Source organism: Nymphaea colorata, chromosome 5, assembly GCF_008831285.2.
Source record: "Nymphaea colorata isolate Beijing-Zhang1983 chromosome 5, ASM883128v2, whole genome shotgun sequence".
Lineage (NCBI taxonomy): Eukaryota > Viridiplantae > Streptophyta > Magnoliopsida > Nymphaeales > Nymphaeaceae > Nymphaea > Nymphaea colorata.
The window spans coordinates 5,720,689-5,736,571 of NC_045142.1; the positions used below are offsets into that span (position 1 = coordinate 5,720,689).

At 37.3% G+C, this 15,883-nt stretch overlaps 1 protein-coding gene across 1 annotated transcript; it reads left to right on the plus strand.

Moving 5' to 3' along the window:
• The first annotated feature begins 2,761 nt into the window (after positions 1–2,761).
• Positions 2,762–4,309, plus strand: LOC116254037 (chitinase 2-like). Its single transcript, XM_031629063.2, has 2 exons — positions 2,762–3,088; positions 3,169–4,309. The coding sequence occupies exons 1-2, from the start codon at positions 3,028–3,030 to the stop codon at positions 4,035–4,037; spliced, it is 930 nt and encodes a 309-aa protein (XP_031484923.1). The 5' UTR covers positions 2,762–3,027; the 3' UTR covers positions 4,038–4,309.
• The last annotated feature ends 11,574 nt before the right edge of the window (positions 4,310–15,883 follow it).

Consider the following 15,883-nt stretch of genomic DNA (forward strand, 5'->3'; position numbering starts at 1 on the left):
CTCTTTTTAGTCAACGAAGAAAGAAGCAGTAGAAATAAAAAACCATTTCTGGAGGGGGGAAAACGGAAAATATTCAAACGGTTACTTGGAGGACCGTTGGTGAAGTGGACAAAGGGAACGGCGGGGTAATTTTTTAAAATATCGGGGAATAGTGAGCTTGTAATTAATGTACACTGTCAATTTTTTCTTATTTTCCGAAAGCCGCGCAACTACTCCAATTAATGAAGCGAATAAAATAACTTTCACAAATTAAATGCACAAGTTTGGACTTTGAAGTGATCGACCAGTTTACTGTACAGTTAATTAATGAGCAATTTTGCAAAATAAAAGTAAATGTTAAACCTTATTACTAGGAAAGGAAAAAAAAATAGGCCTTGGCTTAAACTCAAAAGAATGATACAATATAAGTGAACCATTTTTCACAAATTGACATGAATTGACCAACTTTAAATTATAAGGAGAACTAATTATGACAAGATATTTTTTTTTTTGGTTATTTTCTTCCTTAAAATCAAGACCAATGTCAACTAATATCCAAGAAGGAACAAAAACAAAAAGGAAGAAAGAAAACTATCACAATCGTAACCAAAACTTAATGACCAAGGTGAATGGCTAGCTTTGACAAATTCACAAGCATCACATGCATGCATCACAAATGTTTTTAGGAAATAAAGTAGCAAAAAGTTTACGAGAACGGTGGCCTAAATCACTCTGCCTCATCTTATTTGGATAACATTTATTACTAGACATGAAATCATATGTTGGATAGTCCAAACAGAGTAAGCCATTTTCTTCATGTCCTCTACAAATCATCCAGTGATTTTGAAAGATCAGAAAAAGTTACAGAGTAGTTATCTTTTACAAATTTCTTAAGTGAATAGATAGGATTGGCAAACTGTCGAAAGTCTGGTCGTTAGTTTGATTCTCGTAAAAGTGCTACTTTTTGAACTGCAGATGGTAGATTCGATGGATATTCCACTTTCCAATCAAATCCTCAAGCAGCGGTGTACAACATCCAGAACAAGGTGATGGGCCTTTGACATATTTGAGGTATATCCAACCATAATAGATATGATTGGTAGACAGATCCAAGGTAGGGCCCACTTGGGCCCTTGCCCCAACCTCAATTTTTTTTTAAATTTATATAAAAGTTTACTTATTCTATATAAAAATTTTGAAAAATGATATTCGACCCTAGTCAAAATTTAGAAACTTTAATTCGGCATCGCTCATGAAAATTTTTTGGCTCCGCCCTTGGATTGGTACATATTTAAAATAGGAAACCTCCAAGTTTGCACACGAATAAGGTTTTCTAATGAATAAAGAGCATTTATGTGACTTGCAAAACTTCAAAAAAAATTTAACTTGTTAAATCTTCTGTTACTGCAATCCGATTTAAATGCCGAATGTTTAACATCTTATGACTTATAAAGAGCATATACCTTATTATATTCTTATTCAAGAATCAGGTTTCAAATTTGGATGTTATCAAAATTTAGAAACTTTAATTCGCACCCCCCTCATGAAAAATTTATGTCTCCCCACTTGCATTGGTACATGTTTAAAATATGAAACCTCTAAGTTTGCACACGAATAAAGTTTTATAATGAATAAAGAGCATTTATGTGACTTTCAAAACTTAAAAAAAAAAAAAAAACTTGTTGAATCTTCCATTACTGCAATTCTCTTTAAATGCCAAATAATTAACATCTTATGACTTATAAAGAGCGTATACCTTGTTATATTCTTACTCAAGAATCAGGGTACAAATTTGGATGCCATTTTTAGATCCAACGATCAAACACTAAACATAATCACAGGTCCATATTTCTAGAAACAAAGAGAAGACATTCTTGGGACGTATATTATAAGGAATTTTTTTTCTAAGAAGACGCTATTCTTCTTATCAAACTCTACTCTCGTAGAGGTTGGTATAGTAATAAGATCGGTTCTTCGTTTTATGTATGAGCACCAGGATTGATGCTTTATCACATGTTTGATGAGTGTGGAGAATTTTGAGTTCGTTGAAACCTATTCATGGTGATGGTTTTTACACGTCGTCCCATCAAACACAAAAGTCGTGGATATCTTTCGGTTGTGAGATGAGATGTGACGTTCGGCTTATTTCAACCATAGTTGTCGAACCCATAACTTGGACTCCAGAGACTGGATGACCAAGTCAAAAAGTTGATTTAGCACTCACTTGTGTTAGGTTATATAATGATTTTTATAATGCATTTTTTTTAAAAAAAATGAAAAAGGTAAAGATTATCAAGACTTGGTCTTTGATTTTTTCATCAACTAAAACTAAATAATATGTAATATGAGTGTATATGTATACTTAGTAAAGTTTGTGATATTCAACACATTTCAAAAAAATAACGAACTTCAACATTTGAGCAATGCAGGATAAAAATAAAGAACATGTAATTACTTAGGAATTTTAGCGGACGCATGACCCACAAAATTGATGATCTGAGCCGACCATGAGTTTCTAGAGCATAGCATAAGCTCAAACTAAAATTAACAGTGGCGACATTAGAAAAATTGGTTGGAGAGACACCTGTTTAAAATACTACACATATATATATATATATATATATATATATATATAAAATTTACCAGCTTATTCAGAATTGTGGACACTGGACAAAATTTGAAGCCTCGAGAAAAAGTAAAGTAATTGAAGACAAAATGTTCGGTTCTTATATAATCTTATTTCTGCATTCAAACAAACACTTCTCATACAATTTCCATATCAAAATTGTGTGATTGAAGCTCTGAAAAGAAAACCTTCAAAATTGGATTCACAGTGTGAATTCAAGGATCCATTTGTGTGTGATTAGAGGCCTGGTAATGGGTCAAGTCCGCCCCATCTGCAGACAAATGAAGGAGACGTGGTGATCTGGAGTCAACCACTTTGTGGGCGATCAGTGCGTGGACCATTCCCGCATCTCCTCTGATTGTTTTTCTAACCAGCTTAAATTTCTCCATCCTCTGAGCAATACTCTCGTATCTCTGTCTTTCATGGCTGCCTTCATCAGTTTCCAAATGCTTGGGTTGCTTCTTGCTCTCCTCTTAACGACGGGTTAGTCTAGTTTCTCTTTCTCCCTCCCTGTCGCTCTTTATACCTCTGTTTACTAACTCTGTTGATACTGTGGATCGAAGGAGGCGGAGGTGCAGAAGCAGCTCAGCGGCGGGGGCTGTTCCGCGAGTACATCGGCGCAGAGTTCAAGGGCGTCAAATTTTCCGACGTCCCAATAAACCCCTCCGTCGATTTCCACTTCATCCTCTCCTTCGCCATCGACTACACCCCGACCGCTTCTTCAAACGGCCAATACCTCCCCACCAACGGCCGCTTCACGGCCTTCTGGGACACCGCCAACCTCTCCCCCTCCGCCGTCCTCTCCGCCAAATCCCTCCACCCCAACGCCAGATTTGCTCTCAGCCTCGGCGGCGACACCGTCGGCTCCCAGCCCGCTTACTTCTCCCCCGTCAACGCCGACTCCTGGGTCGCCAACGCCGTCGACTCCCTCTCCTCCATCATCTCCCGGTACCACCTCGACGGCCTCGACGTTGACTACGAGCACTTCCAAGCCGAACCCCCCGTCTTCGCCGACTGCATCGGCCGGCTCGTCGCCGAGCTCAAAAGGCGGCGCGTCATCTCCTTCGCCTCCATCGCGCCGTTCGACGACCCCACGGTGCAGAGCCACTACATGGAGCTGTGGAGCCGGCACGGCGCCGCCTTCGACTACGTGAACTTCCAGTTCTACGCCTACGCGAGGGGGACGACGGTGGACCAGTTCCTGGCGCACTTCCACGAGCAAAGCCGGAACTACGCCGGGGGCAAGGTGGTCGTCAGCTTCAGCACCGACGGGAGCGGCGGCTTGAAGCCGGCAGACGGCTTCTTCCGGGCCTGCGAGGAGCTGAAGAAGGCGAATGAGTTGAATGGGATCTTCGTCTGGTCGGCTGATGACTCTAAGAAGGACGGGTTCATTTACGAGCAGCAGGCTCAGGCTCTGCTCGCCGCCGCTTGATATCGGGGGCAAAAATTTAAACCAAGAAGAACACAACCAAATAACAATAAAAATTCCGTTGCCGGAAAATGTCACCGGCGAATCGTGCAGGCTGATTTTGGTTGTCAATGGATCTGATTTGTAACGGATATAACTATTATCATATTCGATTAATCGGATAAAGCTGAATCGGACCTTCCACTCAATAGTCTGCTTTTTGAATTTGTCTCATGGCCAGGTATTCGTCGGACTTGATAGAAAAATGTAATTCAAATGCTGAATATGACTACTAGTCCGATCTTTGAGTTTCTTTTTAAATCAGACTGAAATCCGACTGATCCAATTTGGATTTGAAAGCTTAAATGAGCCAACTAAAATAAAAGTGGTTAGTGTTCTATGAATTTGCTTAAAAAATTAAGAAGATTTTTATCTTGATCCACACAATGATACGGAGTACATCATTGAACTGGCATGACAATTTTCGAGCAGGCTATATGTCATATGTTACGTTATGTTCCTTAACAAGGGACCATATGTTATGGGCTGGGCTAGGAACGATCAAAATGTCCTTAAACGTTCCTTCCCTTATAAGAGTTTTCCCCATAAAATTACCAAAACACCCATCAAGTAGTAACACACGGGAACATGTCTTCTTTTCTCCTCAAGCAACTTTCACTAGTTAGAAAATGAGTTAGAGATTGGTTTATTCTTGAACAAACCTCAGGCCAATTCTGAGAGTGTAGTTTTTTTAGTTGAAAAAAGAAAACCTCAGGGGTTGGTCCACCAAGTTCCTTTTCTTGTTCTAAGTTCAAATTTTTATGAGTATGTGTTATTTTATTTTGAACATCAACCTTTTATGTTGTCAAATGATGTCACATATATATAAGTTGAAACATAGTAGAGGCATTAACCTAATCATCGAAAGTAGCCTTGAAATTCTAAGGGGATGGGGGGAAGGGCCTAAATGGCACCTACCTGCTTCACACTTTTGACCATGAATTTAATATTGTAATTGATTGATGTGATCTTTATTCTCTTGGGAAGACTTTTCCAAGATCATTATCAAGGATTATTCTTTAATTTTTTTGTTGTTAATAAAGGTAGGGGACCAACCTCCCAACATCCGTTCATCTAGAGAGATAGTAAAGGGCTAGATCATCATGGCCACCCATGAAAGATAATTTGGTGAAGGTCTGCCTAACTCCAGCTTGCCAACTAGAAAAGATGACATCAGAAGAGTTGCATGTTCCTTTAAAGTGGGTGATTGCATTGTCTTCTTCATCGCTTTTTGTCTAGTTCATTGATATCTGCTCTTCTTTGATAGTTTATATATATATATGATGTGTTGTCAGTGATTCCTATTGAGGAGCATTTCAATTGCATCTTTTCTTTCTTTCAATTACAATTTATGGTTTTTCTTTCTGTTTATCTATCTTATGGCATTTCTAATAGTATCTTTCACATTTCAAATTTTCTTCTTCTTTTTCTCTCTCTAGAAATAAGTTTTCCATGTGACTCAATCCAGTTTTATACTTCTGTCTCAAAATTACGGGGTTGTGAGGCTTGAAACAAACTTAGGAGGTGTTTGTATGACATCCTTTTTTAACCAAGTTTTGTAGGCGTGTTTGGATGATACCGAAAAAAAAAAAGCTGTTCTGAAAAAATTAGTTTGTAAAAAAAATGGTTTCCAATCATTTTTGAAAAATTGGTTTGTGAGATTGAATGAATGACACATCCAAAACACAATTTTTTTTTTGGGTAAATAACTTGAGGGGGGAGCAGGTTATTGGATCCCTTTTGAAAAATCAGATAATCTCAAAACTCACTTTTTTTTTTTTTTTAGAAAATCGGTTTTAATGTTACCCAAACACTCCAAAAATGCGATTTTGGAGGCACTAAAATGCCGTTTTGAAGTGTCATCCAAACACTATCTTAGTTTAACGGCAACCTGAAAAAGGTTTTTCACTCTTTTTTCCAAATCTTGGTTTTTTCAAAATTGGGATTTCTTCAACCCCAGTTTTAGCGGCACCAAACTCTCGCAAAACTTGGTTTTGAAGTATCATTCAAATGCTTCTTTATTGCTTTTATATCAGGATTGTGACCATTGAGAGTGACTCGATTTCTAACTAGACTGCAAATAATTCAACGGAGGGCCAAAGTTCATGCCATGACATCTATGCAGAGCGCCCCCTCATATTTAGTTTCTCCTCCAGGCATCTGTAAGAAAGTTGAATAGACTTGGCACAGCTCTTTCCGTCTTCGACCAGTTGAATAGAACTAGAATTTTTTTTAGGAGAGCCAAATGGTAGAACTATATATTTTTTTTATTTTTTTCGGAGAGCAAAATAGTATTTTCAAAAATTTGTACAGGGCCCGAATAATATTTTTCAATTGCTATACAGGCTAAGTTAAAAATTTTTAGAATATAAGTATATTTTTTATTTTTATATTTTTTCAAATGTAAGTGTGGGCCATGGCCCATGGCGGAAAGAATTTTTCTGTCCAAACCCGAGAAATTAAAGGCGATGGCCAACTACCTAACCTTAACTTGGGCTAGGGAATGACTGGATAGTCCGGATTGGACTTCACCAAAGGTCTTCTGGAGGAGAGAAAGTTGTGTGCGCCGGCACATGATACCCATGATACGTAGTAAAGGAAGGAAGAACATCTTGGTAATTTGTTAAAAAGAAATGCCTTCTATAGTCTTTTTATTTTTTTTCATCTCTATTTTTGTCTTCACAATTTTTTTTTCTCAGTGTGAACTAAGGATATTTTAGTCATTAATCAGACTATATATATATATATATATATATATATATAAGAGAGAGAGAGAGAGAGAAAGAGAGAGAGAAAGATGTACATACTAGGTTAAGTACATAAACCAAACCACTGTGAAAGATATTTAAAACCAATTAAATGATATTTAAAGCCAAAATCAACATGATTACATGTTTATTTTCAACAATTGAATACTGAACATGCTCCAATTCGAGTCATTTTATGAGAATATGGGTTTCTGTAGGAGCAATTAATTTTTTGATAACTAAAATATCACATTTAAAACAAAAAAAAAATGGTTGAAGACTTGCTATGCATCACTCTTAAAATATCAGCAACCTTTTTCAGGTGATTTGGTTTTCGTCCCTAAGTGAAGTAGTCCATCATTAATCACAAGAATATGGACATTTTCCTCTTGAAAATTAGTCAAGATAATGTTAATAAACGTCTTTTGGGTTTCAATGGAAGCTTGGGTGGTAGGACGAAAATGCTCTTCTACTCACCACTATCTTCATTTTTTGTTTTGGTAGTTTTTAACACATAGAATATTTTTTTGTTTTGGTAGTTTTTAACACATGAATATTGGGATGATATTTTCTTGTGCAAGTTTTGGGCATATTCACATACTGTGCCTTATCATGTAATAGGTGTGACTTATTGCCCATATAACCAATAGAATGTTGTCATATTGAAAATCTTATAAAATTAGTGCAAGATACTCAAAGGCTCTCATACTTTTTTATTCACATATATACTCATTTACCTAGCTAACATGTGCTATGTCAATCATACTAGATATTCATATAAAAAATCCAGTTCCAAAATGCCCCCCCTCTAAACTACATCAATATAGGTGCTGACCCCGCCTAGAAGTATTTTTTATTATTTGTTTGTACCGCTTTTGAGGAAAAATTTCGACAACTTTTGACACAATTATTGAGATGATATTTTTCTTGACCAACGTTTGAACGTATTCACTTTCTGTGCCTTATTATAATAGGTGTGATCTTTTGACCATAAGCAATACAAAGTTGAGATATAGAAAATTTTGACAACATTCCATGAATCTCATATTTTTGTTCATACTCTATTTACCCCAACATGTAATATATCAACCATACTAGATATTCCTAAGTTTGCAGGAGGTACATACTATCATTTTTGTCATTTATCATAAGGAATTTTTTTTTTTCCATTAAGAAACTCTTGAGATCTGAGTTTTTTATAAAGTATACATACAAGGCTTAATATTGATAAAATTCACCTAACTTTCTTTAGTGGTTAACCGCCAAGGTTTATGAGTTTCTTTCCACGATTAAGACTATTTTCCTTACTAAGAAAGAATTAATCAGCAGCACAAACTAACTTTTTGGGCAACTTTTGATATTAATATGCAAGTTCTTGGAACAGCTTCATGTCATAAAATTTTGAAAAATAACTGTATTGCTAATCTTCTAATTAAATATCCATTGCCAGGGATTTGTAGCTGAATTGGACGAGGGTAAATAATGAAAATTGTAACGAATATTTATTTACAGGCTATTTAATTTGCCAATTTCATCTACCTCAGCCTCAGTTAATAAAACCCGAGCTAAATTGATCAAATGCACCTATATAAAGGACATCTGCAGTTTGATAATACAAAAAAACTTAAGCTCCTTCTTCTTTATTATTTGAAAAATTTTAATTCGGTTATCATTATATTTCTTAAATCTTGCAGTCGTTCATCTAAATGTGGGATTAATGCTTATAGAACTGATCTTTATAGGATGCTTGTTTCAAAACTTACTTAGCCATAATCAAATGAACTAAAACTACGGTTCAAACTTTTAAATTTATGCTCCTATCTATTATGAAGATATACCAAAAGATCTGTACGGGTCAAATGAAGCTACTACGAAATATTTACTCACGAGTGCGCCAAACTCTTCTATTCTTGTTTATGATTTCTCAAGGATATATGGTTCATCGGGGGACAAGATCGAGTTTCAAAAAATGGTGGACAGTTCCATCACTGTAGAAATTGGGTTCAAGCTTTCCCTGACCCCTTTTCGACAACAAACTCCTGATGTATATGAAGGAATGTGGTTCATCCAAAAAATTCCCACCTCTATATCTATCTCTTCTCGAAGATGTCTGAAATTTTCAAAACTCGAGAAGAGATTCGCCTCATCTTGTACCAAGAATCCTTATAATGTTAGCTCAGTGCACCAATTGTTGGGGAAGACAGAACTGAGCTAGCTAAGTTAACAACTCCAATGGAATTTCAATATCTCCCTTATACATAGATTGACTGTACCCAAGTTTGAAAAGCAGATCATGATCAGAAATCAAGAAGTTGAGAAGCAGCTTAAAGTCTGGATCTAAGCATTGGGAAATTCCTCCACTCCATGAAAGAAAATGCAAGATTAACATGGACTGAATAGTTTAATTTCTCACCATAGCTTCTAACCAAGTATGAAAGAGCAGACTTTGGGTTAGGATATTGAGAGTTGGCTGAGAATATGTGAAGCCTATCCATAGTGTCTTCATGCAAGGCATCTCACAACTAGTGGATTTGTATGAAGAAGAGCTGACCCTTTGAGGCTCTATGACCCCGCAACTGGTACACGGCCGGACTCGCGGCGACAGTGACAATGGGCGCTGCTGGAAGACGACGACTGTGAAATTCGAGACTTGGTTCTCTGCGGACAATTCGCTCCGACCCCACCATACCAACCCACTTGCACCTACTACCAGATTGCTGTGAAGGTTTTGTCACCTTTAGCTGTTCTGGAATCTGATTCCAATTGAATTGTTTGTTCTAGTCCCTATGCAATTGTAGGTGGCCTTTTGATTTTTGGCACCTCACCCAGTTTTATGCACTTGTGATTATGAATGTTATTCATCGATTCAGCAATCAAACATTGGACGTAACCATATAATTTTTTCCACAATAAGAATATGGTGCTTCTAAAACATGTGTTTTAAGCATTGTCACATAAAAAACATATAATTAAAAAAGCGCGTATAATACCCAAGAAATAAGTCAGCTGTATAAAATGACAATTAGACGCGTATTTAAAAAAAAACATCAGAAAATTAAAAAAGCATAAAAAATGTGTATTTTACTGAGATTTTCTCAAGATATACAACTTTGCGTATTACACCCGAGAAATTCCTCGTAGTCTAATACCCATACATACACGATATATGTGACAACGGTTTTAAAATTACAATGTTCTTATATTAAACGTTTTCTATTGAAATATAATGATAAATCCCCTTAAGGTGCATAGCTCAAATAGGTGAACTCGGAGCGTGTTAGATGGCGTGCCTCTGGTTCAACTTGTGGGCAGTTATCTTCTTGTACCATAAGGGAGGTGGGTTGGATCTTAGTATAAGTTGAAGCAAGTATGGATCTTGCCACCAGGTACTGATAGACCCGAGGAGCAAGAAGGGGAAGAGAAGGTGTTCACCTCGAGCTCAGGCGATGGGATTAATCCTCCCACTCACCTAATTCTCGAAGATGTGGTCAAGCTAAAGTAACTTGATTCAAACATAAAGTGTGTGTCTAACTAGTTTATGTACCTGCCAAATCCAGATCCAGTTTGGACCATTGCTTAGATTTAGATGAAAAAATTAGAACTGGTGCTTAATTGAATTCAGAAATGGGAAGGTATTGGATCAAAATTTGACCAGTGGACAATCCTGACTGTGATATTTGGAGGCTATCTTCACCTACTGGACTAGGGTGGGTGGTTCAGTCCAAATAAGATGTTCCAAAAAATAGGTTGTCCATGGTATAATGTAGGCCAAATTTGGTTTATTTGGATCCAAAATTGCAACTTTGTCTTTTTAAATGAGAGCTAGATTTGAGGAAGAAGACCTTTCCTACTGGAAATATGTCTTCATGCAAACCCCCTTTCTCATTTTGTTGAAAGATAAAGTCTAAGCTATCTTTTGTTTTTTCTTGAAGGGTATGCTAGGGCTAGCTAGAGCCCGAATTGGTCGAACCGGGAGCTGCCACTTGGCTCCGGCGCTGGCCGGGGATTTGATCCAGCGAAACAGAAAACGGCGAAACCCTTGTACTAGATTCAACCCATTTGCAAGCTCAGCATCCTTCAACTTGAGATCTTCAAGTTGAATTCCACAGCCAAGTGGATGGAGCTCTTGTTTTTTTCCACGATTTGAAATGACATGAATATGGTCATCATGTGATTTGAAATCCCATTTCTAGAGGACTGCGATTTGGATTCCCATCAGTAGCGGAGTCAGAAATTTTGGCTGGTGGAAGCACTAACCTTAATGTTTTAAGGGGCACCTATATATAAAAAACCAAATATATAATATGATTAACATAAAAATAAGTAGAGTTTGTGAGGCTGGTGTGGGCAACTGCCCACACTAGTCACCATGTGGCTCCGACACTGATTCACATTTGGATTGACTTTCATAAGAGGAAAAGAAGTTGGAGAAAGGGAAATCTGATTTCTCCTCTTTCCCTGAAGAGCTACACAGGACAAAGTCGTGATTGAATTATAACTCGGGTTTGTCATGACCTAGGCACATGCTCCAGGTCCAGATCCAACTAGAGGTTGAAACTGCATATCAAATCCAAATCCAATCAGTAACCTGATCCAGATTTCGTTTCCAGATCTGGCTGAAGTAGTTTGAATCTGTATTGGTGATCAGTTGTATCTGATCCATTTACACAAGTAATCATGCTGGGCAGGTGCAGCTTCACATATGCGCAATATCTGAAGAACGTGTTTGATTCGAGGAACACCTTTGCTTGGAACAAATTTAATACAATACGTCGCTATGTGCCCAGCAGTCAATGGCAAATCGTTGACAACACCATGCGTGGAACGAAACATGTTGTTCATTGTGTTCCACGCATTTCCTGGTAAATCGTGGAACACTGAGGAACACCAAAAGCCACTCTTCAAGGACAAAAGTAGGCATTAGGATGGTATTTGGTAACATGAAGATTTTGTTCTTCAAATTAATTTAGTTGAATATTTTAAAGTCCCATTATTGAACGGATTCAGATATGAAGGCAGATAAAGATCCCATTCTAAGTGCGTATAAATACCAAGCTTGTGTTTGAATCTCAAATCAATTAGTACAAAATCTAATTAAAACTGAATAAATTGTAATCTGAGTATTTATATATACTTTGCAAAGTATGTGATATTTCGCAATTGGAAAAATAACAAATTTTAATATTCAACAATGCATGACAAAGAAGAATACGTAATTACTTGACTATCCCGATTGACGCGGTGAACGATGAATCGTACTTGACCTAGCAAGTGGTCGATCCTAACGGACTTGAGCAACTTCTTGTGACTCAGATTCGCGAGTTTGTCAACTATGCTGGATGCGGTAGACTGCTCGAGATCTTGCCGACATGCTTGTCTAGCTGGCAATTTTGGCAGCAGCCGCTCGGTTGCCATGTGGGTTCCATCTCACCTTGACCCTGGTTCTGCCATGTGGGTTTCACCTCACCTTGACCCGGGTTCCACGCGGCCTTGATGGCTAGAGAAATGGCAAAAAACGCGTGATCAGGACATGGGATGATGGTGAAGAAGTCGGAAGGGGGCTACTGATGTACAAGTTGCAGCACGGCAGGAGCAGTACTTCGAGACATCAAAAGCAAGCCCTAATATCATAGTAGTCATTGAACAGCCAAGTCGGAATCGGGTTGGGTCTGCCATTATGATATCAAGTTCAAACTCGAATTCCAACAGTGGAGTCCAATATATATTTTTTAATCCAAACCAAATTCAACTAATGTCATTTTTTTTTCATCTATAAAATCATTTAATAGTTACAAAAACTTACTTCATGTTCAAAACTAGCTCCATTATCCATGCTTTTGTCTCCAAGTTCTCTCTCTCTAGATCCACATCAAATTGCTAATATAAAATCATGCTTTTGACCTTAGCTTCAAGATATTGTTTGGCAGTTTCAGTGTCATCCTTATAAACTTCCAAAAGATAAGCCTCCTTTTCAGATTACAACAAAAAGCAGTCCCCTAAATGGAACGCTCCATTTTTTTCAAATGAACCACTTTGTCGCGCGCAATAGGGAAAGCGAAAGAACGCGTTTTGTTTTGGAGGGAAGCCATTAGTAAGACCACCGCGTCTTGCTTTAAATGGAGCGAAAGCGGCCTCTTTTGGAATTACTGACAAGTGCGAGCTGGAACAAATTTTCTTGTGGACTCCAAATTCTCAGCCATTTTTTCCAAACTTGAAGATATTGGCCATCTTCCTTCTAAAATGGAGTGTAACATAGCTTTAGCTTGCACATTAAGACTGGGCATTGAGCTAGCCGGGCCCGATAACAGTTTCGCTTGTGAGCTCATCTCGCCCATAATTGGAGCTCGAGCTGTTCAATTATATATATATATATATATATATATATATATATATAGGCGGAGCCAAGATTTTTTACAGGAACGGGCCGGCAGTTCGACCTCTGGACTCGGGTAGGGACCCTATATATATATATATATATATATATAAAAAGAGAGAGAGAGAGAGAGTAAATAAGTTATCACGTTATACTTCTTTTGTCAACCATTATATCCATCCAACCGGAGGGCAGCCGAAACGTCGTTGTATGTGCAAAGGCAGCCACAAATGTTGCCGTATGCGCGAGGCACCTCCCCCGCCCAAAACACAAAAAAAAAAAAGTTTGTCAATATATAAGAATTGAGAAAAAAAATTTTGGGGAAGGAACACTAGTTATAAAATTTTTAATTTTAAGGGGCATTAATATGTAAATGAATAAAATTTTCTTGAAATATCAATATCAAAATAAAAACTTTTGTGGTTCAATGTGGACAATTGCCGGCACCTGCTTTTGCTCCTCAAATATATACATACATACATAAATATATATATAAATGTATATATACATGTATGTATTATAATGATAAAAATTATGGCTCACCAATTATGCATCCAATCATGCAGACTTGCTTAGCCTGAAGAATTTTCCATATATACTCTTCATCTTGCTTAGTAGTATTCAACTTTATTTGCTCTTATGATTTAATTTTAAAACATATGGTCAAAAAGAGGCAGCAGTTTAAACATCAGCTCATAAAGTTGCAGCAGCCGAGCGATCTGTACATCAATTTTCGGCAACAGTAACGATTTTAGACGATTGTTCAATTCAATAAAGTGTGAAAAGTACAGAGAAAGGAAGAAGATACTCCCCTCTGAAAGGGTTCCAGAGGAAACGACAAGCTGTCTCTGGGAGTTGGATTGAGACTTGAAAGAGATGGCAATGGAAGCAGAGGTTGGGAAGAGGTAAGATTATCGTGTCTCATGGTTTTAGAGTCGCTTGCAGAACGAATGAACGACTGCCAACTTTCCATGGAACTGCTACTCTCTCTCTCTCTCTCTCTAAAAAGAAACAAATGTTTTTTGGATGTGCAGATGATCAGAGCTTACAAACCAACTGTATCAACACATTCAGGAGAAAACTAGAGTTTATTTGTATAATCTAAAGTATTGAAAACCATCATTTTTCTCATTACTTAATATTTTCTATATTAACATTCAATAAAGATAGAGATAAATACAGTTCATGTTGTCCATTTTTCCATGAAATGGATCTAGTTAGCGTTATCATGATTGTCTCTCTCGAATGTTTTTGTAGAAATAGCATGAGAGAGAGAGAAAGAGAGAGAGAGAGAGATCGTAATTGTTTGGTCCTGCCTGCAAAAGCTGGAAGCAGATCAACCAGAGGTGCTTCATATTTCATCAGTCTTTGAGGTCTATGGTTCTATACCAATCTTCATCAACGTAAACCACACGTCAAACTCATCGTCTGCGAATACGACTGAAAAAAAAACGGCCCGAGTCAGAAATTTTTGACAGAAGAGCACTACTGTAGAAACTCTCAATTCTTAAGGGGCACAAATTAAATAATTGTAAGACATTTATATATAAAAAAAATTTGTTACTGGGTATGAGCCTTTTAAAATACTAAAATTCCAAGGCAAAAATGTCGTCACAGTGTTAGGGATAAAACACATTGGCAAATAAGGCTTCTTTAACACTATAAGGGTTTAAACTTTGACAACGAGTAAAAAAAAATATTAAAGATTATGATGGATCTTCAAGAGCTTATAAAGTGAGTCGTAACCAACGAATTGTCTTGATTTTTAACTTTTTTGTGACTGAAATCAAAGATGATAGGAGTTGTTGGTCGGGAGCGGGTCGCGTTATTATGGCTCCAACTTTCTTAATTTGCTTTGGAGGTACACATCTACAGACCATGTGATCATACACCCAATTAGAGAACTATCCTCTAATCAAACACGGCTTAAGGGACGAGGGGTACTAACAAGTACTGGGGTCGACCTTCTACATGGACATATATAATTTTTCAACTTTACTTGTGTATTCTTTTCTTATACAAGTAATTTTTTGGAACTGTTGATCTTGTCTTAATAAGTGATCTCCATTTTGTTTCCCCTTTTCTATGGAATAGGGGCATTTGAGTCATTTGGCTTCAGGTATTGACAAATTTGTTTGAATTAATTAAATTTATCTATACAAAGGGGAACACAACACTTGGGTAGTCCACTTGAGTAGTTAAACTTATCTTGATCTGCCAGGAACCACACTAGGAATGAACAACCAGCCCGTCTTGAGCTTGACTCGTTTAAGCTTTTGTTACTTGATTTATATATATATATATAATTTTAAATGAAAAAAACCACAAAAATGGTGTTAAATTCATCAAAAATTACCAACATGCCTTTGAATACTAACAAACGAAGAATAGATGAACTAAGCCAAGCTGGTGTAATTCAACTTAACTCATTTATAACTCGAGTTTTAACCTAAGCTTTGAGCTGGAGTCAAGCTTACACGGGTAAGTTCGAGTCAAGCCAAAGTTGATCCGATTGGTTGTACTTTCTTAAACCACATCCAGTCTTGGGGTTTACCCTGATAGAAGAGTAACAAAACATCAAACCTGTTTGAGGTAGGAAAAAATATCACTTTCTATCAGCCCCACCTCTTTGACCAAATAAAAATTAAAAACTGCACCAGTTGGGCCTATAAAAGGAGTCGTGTGCTTAT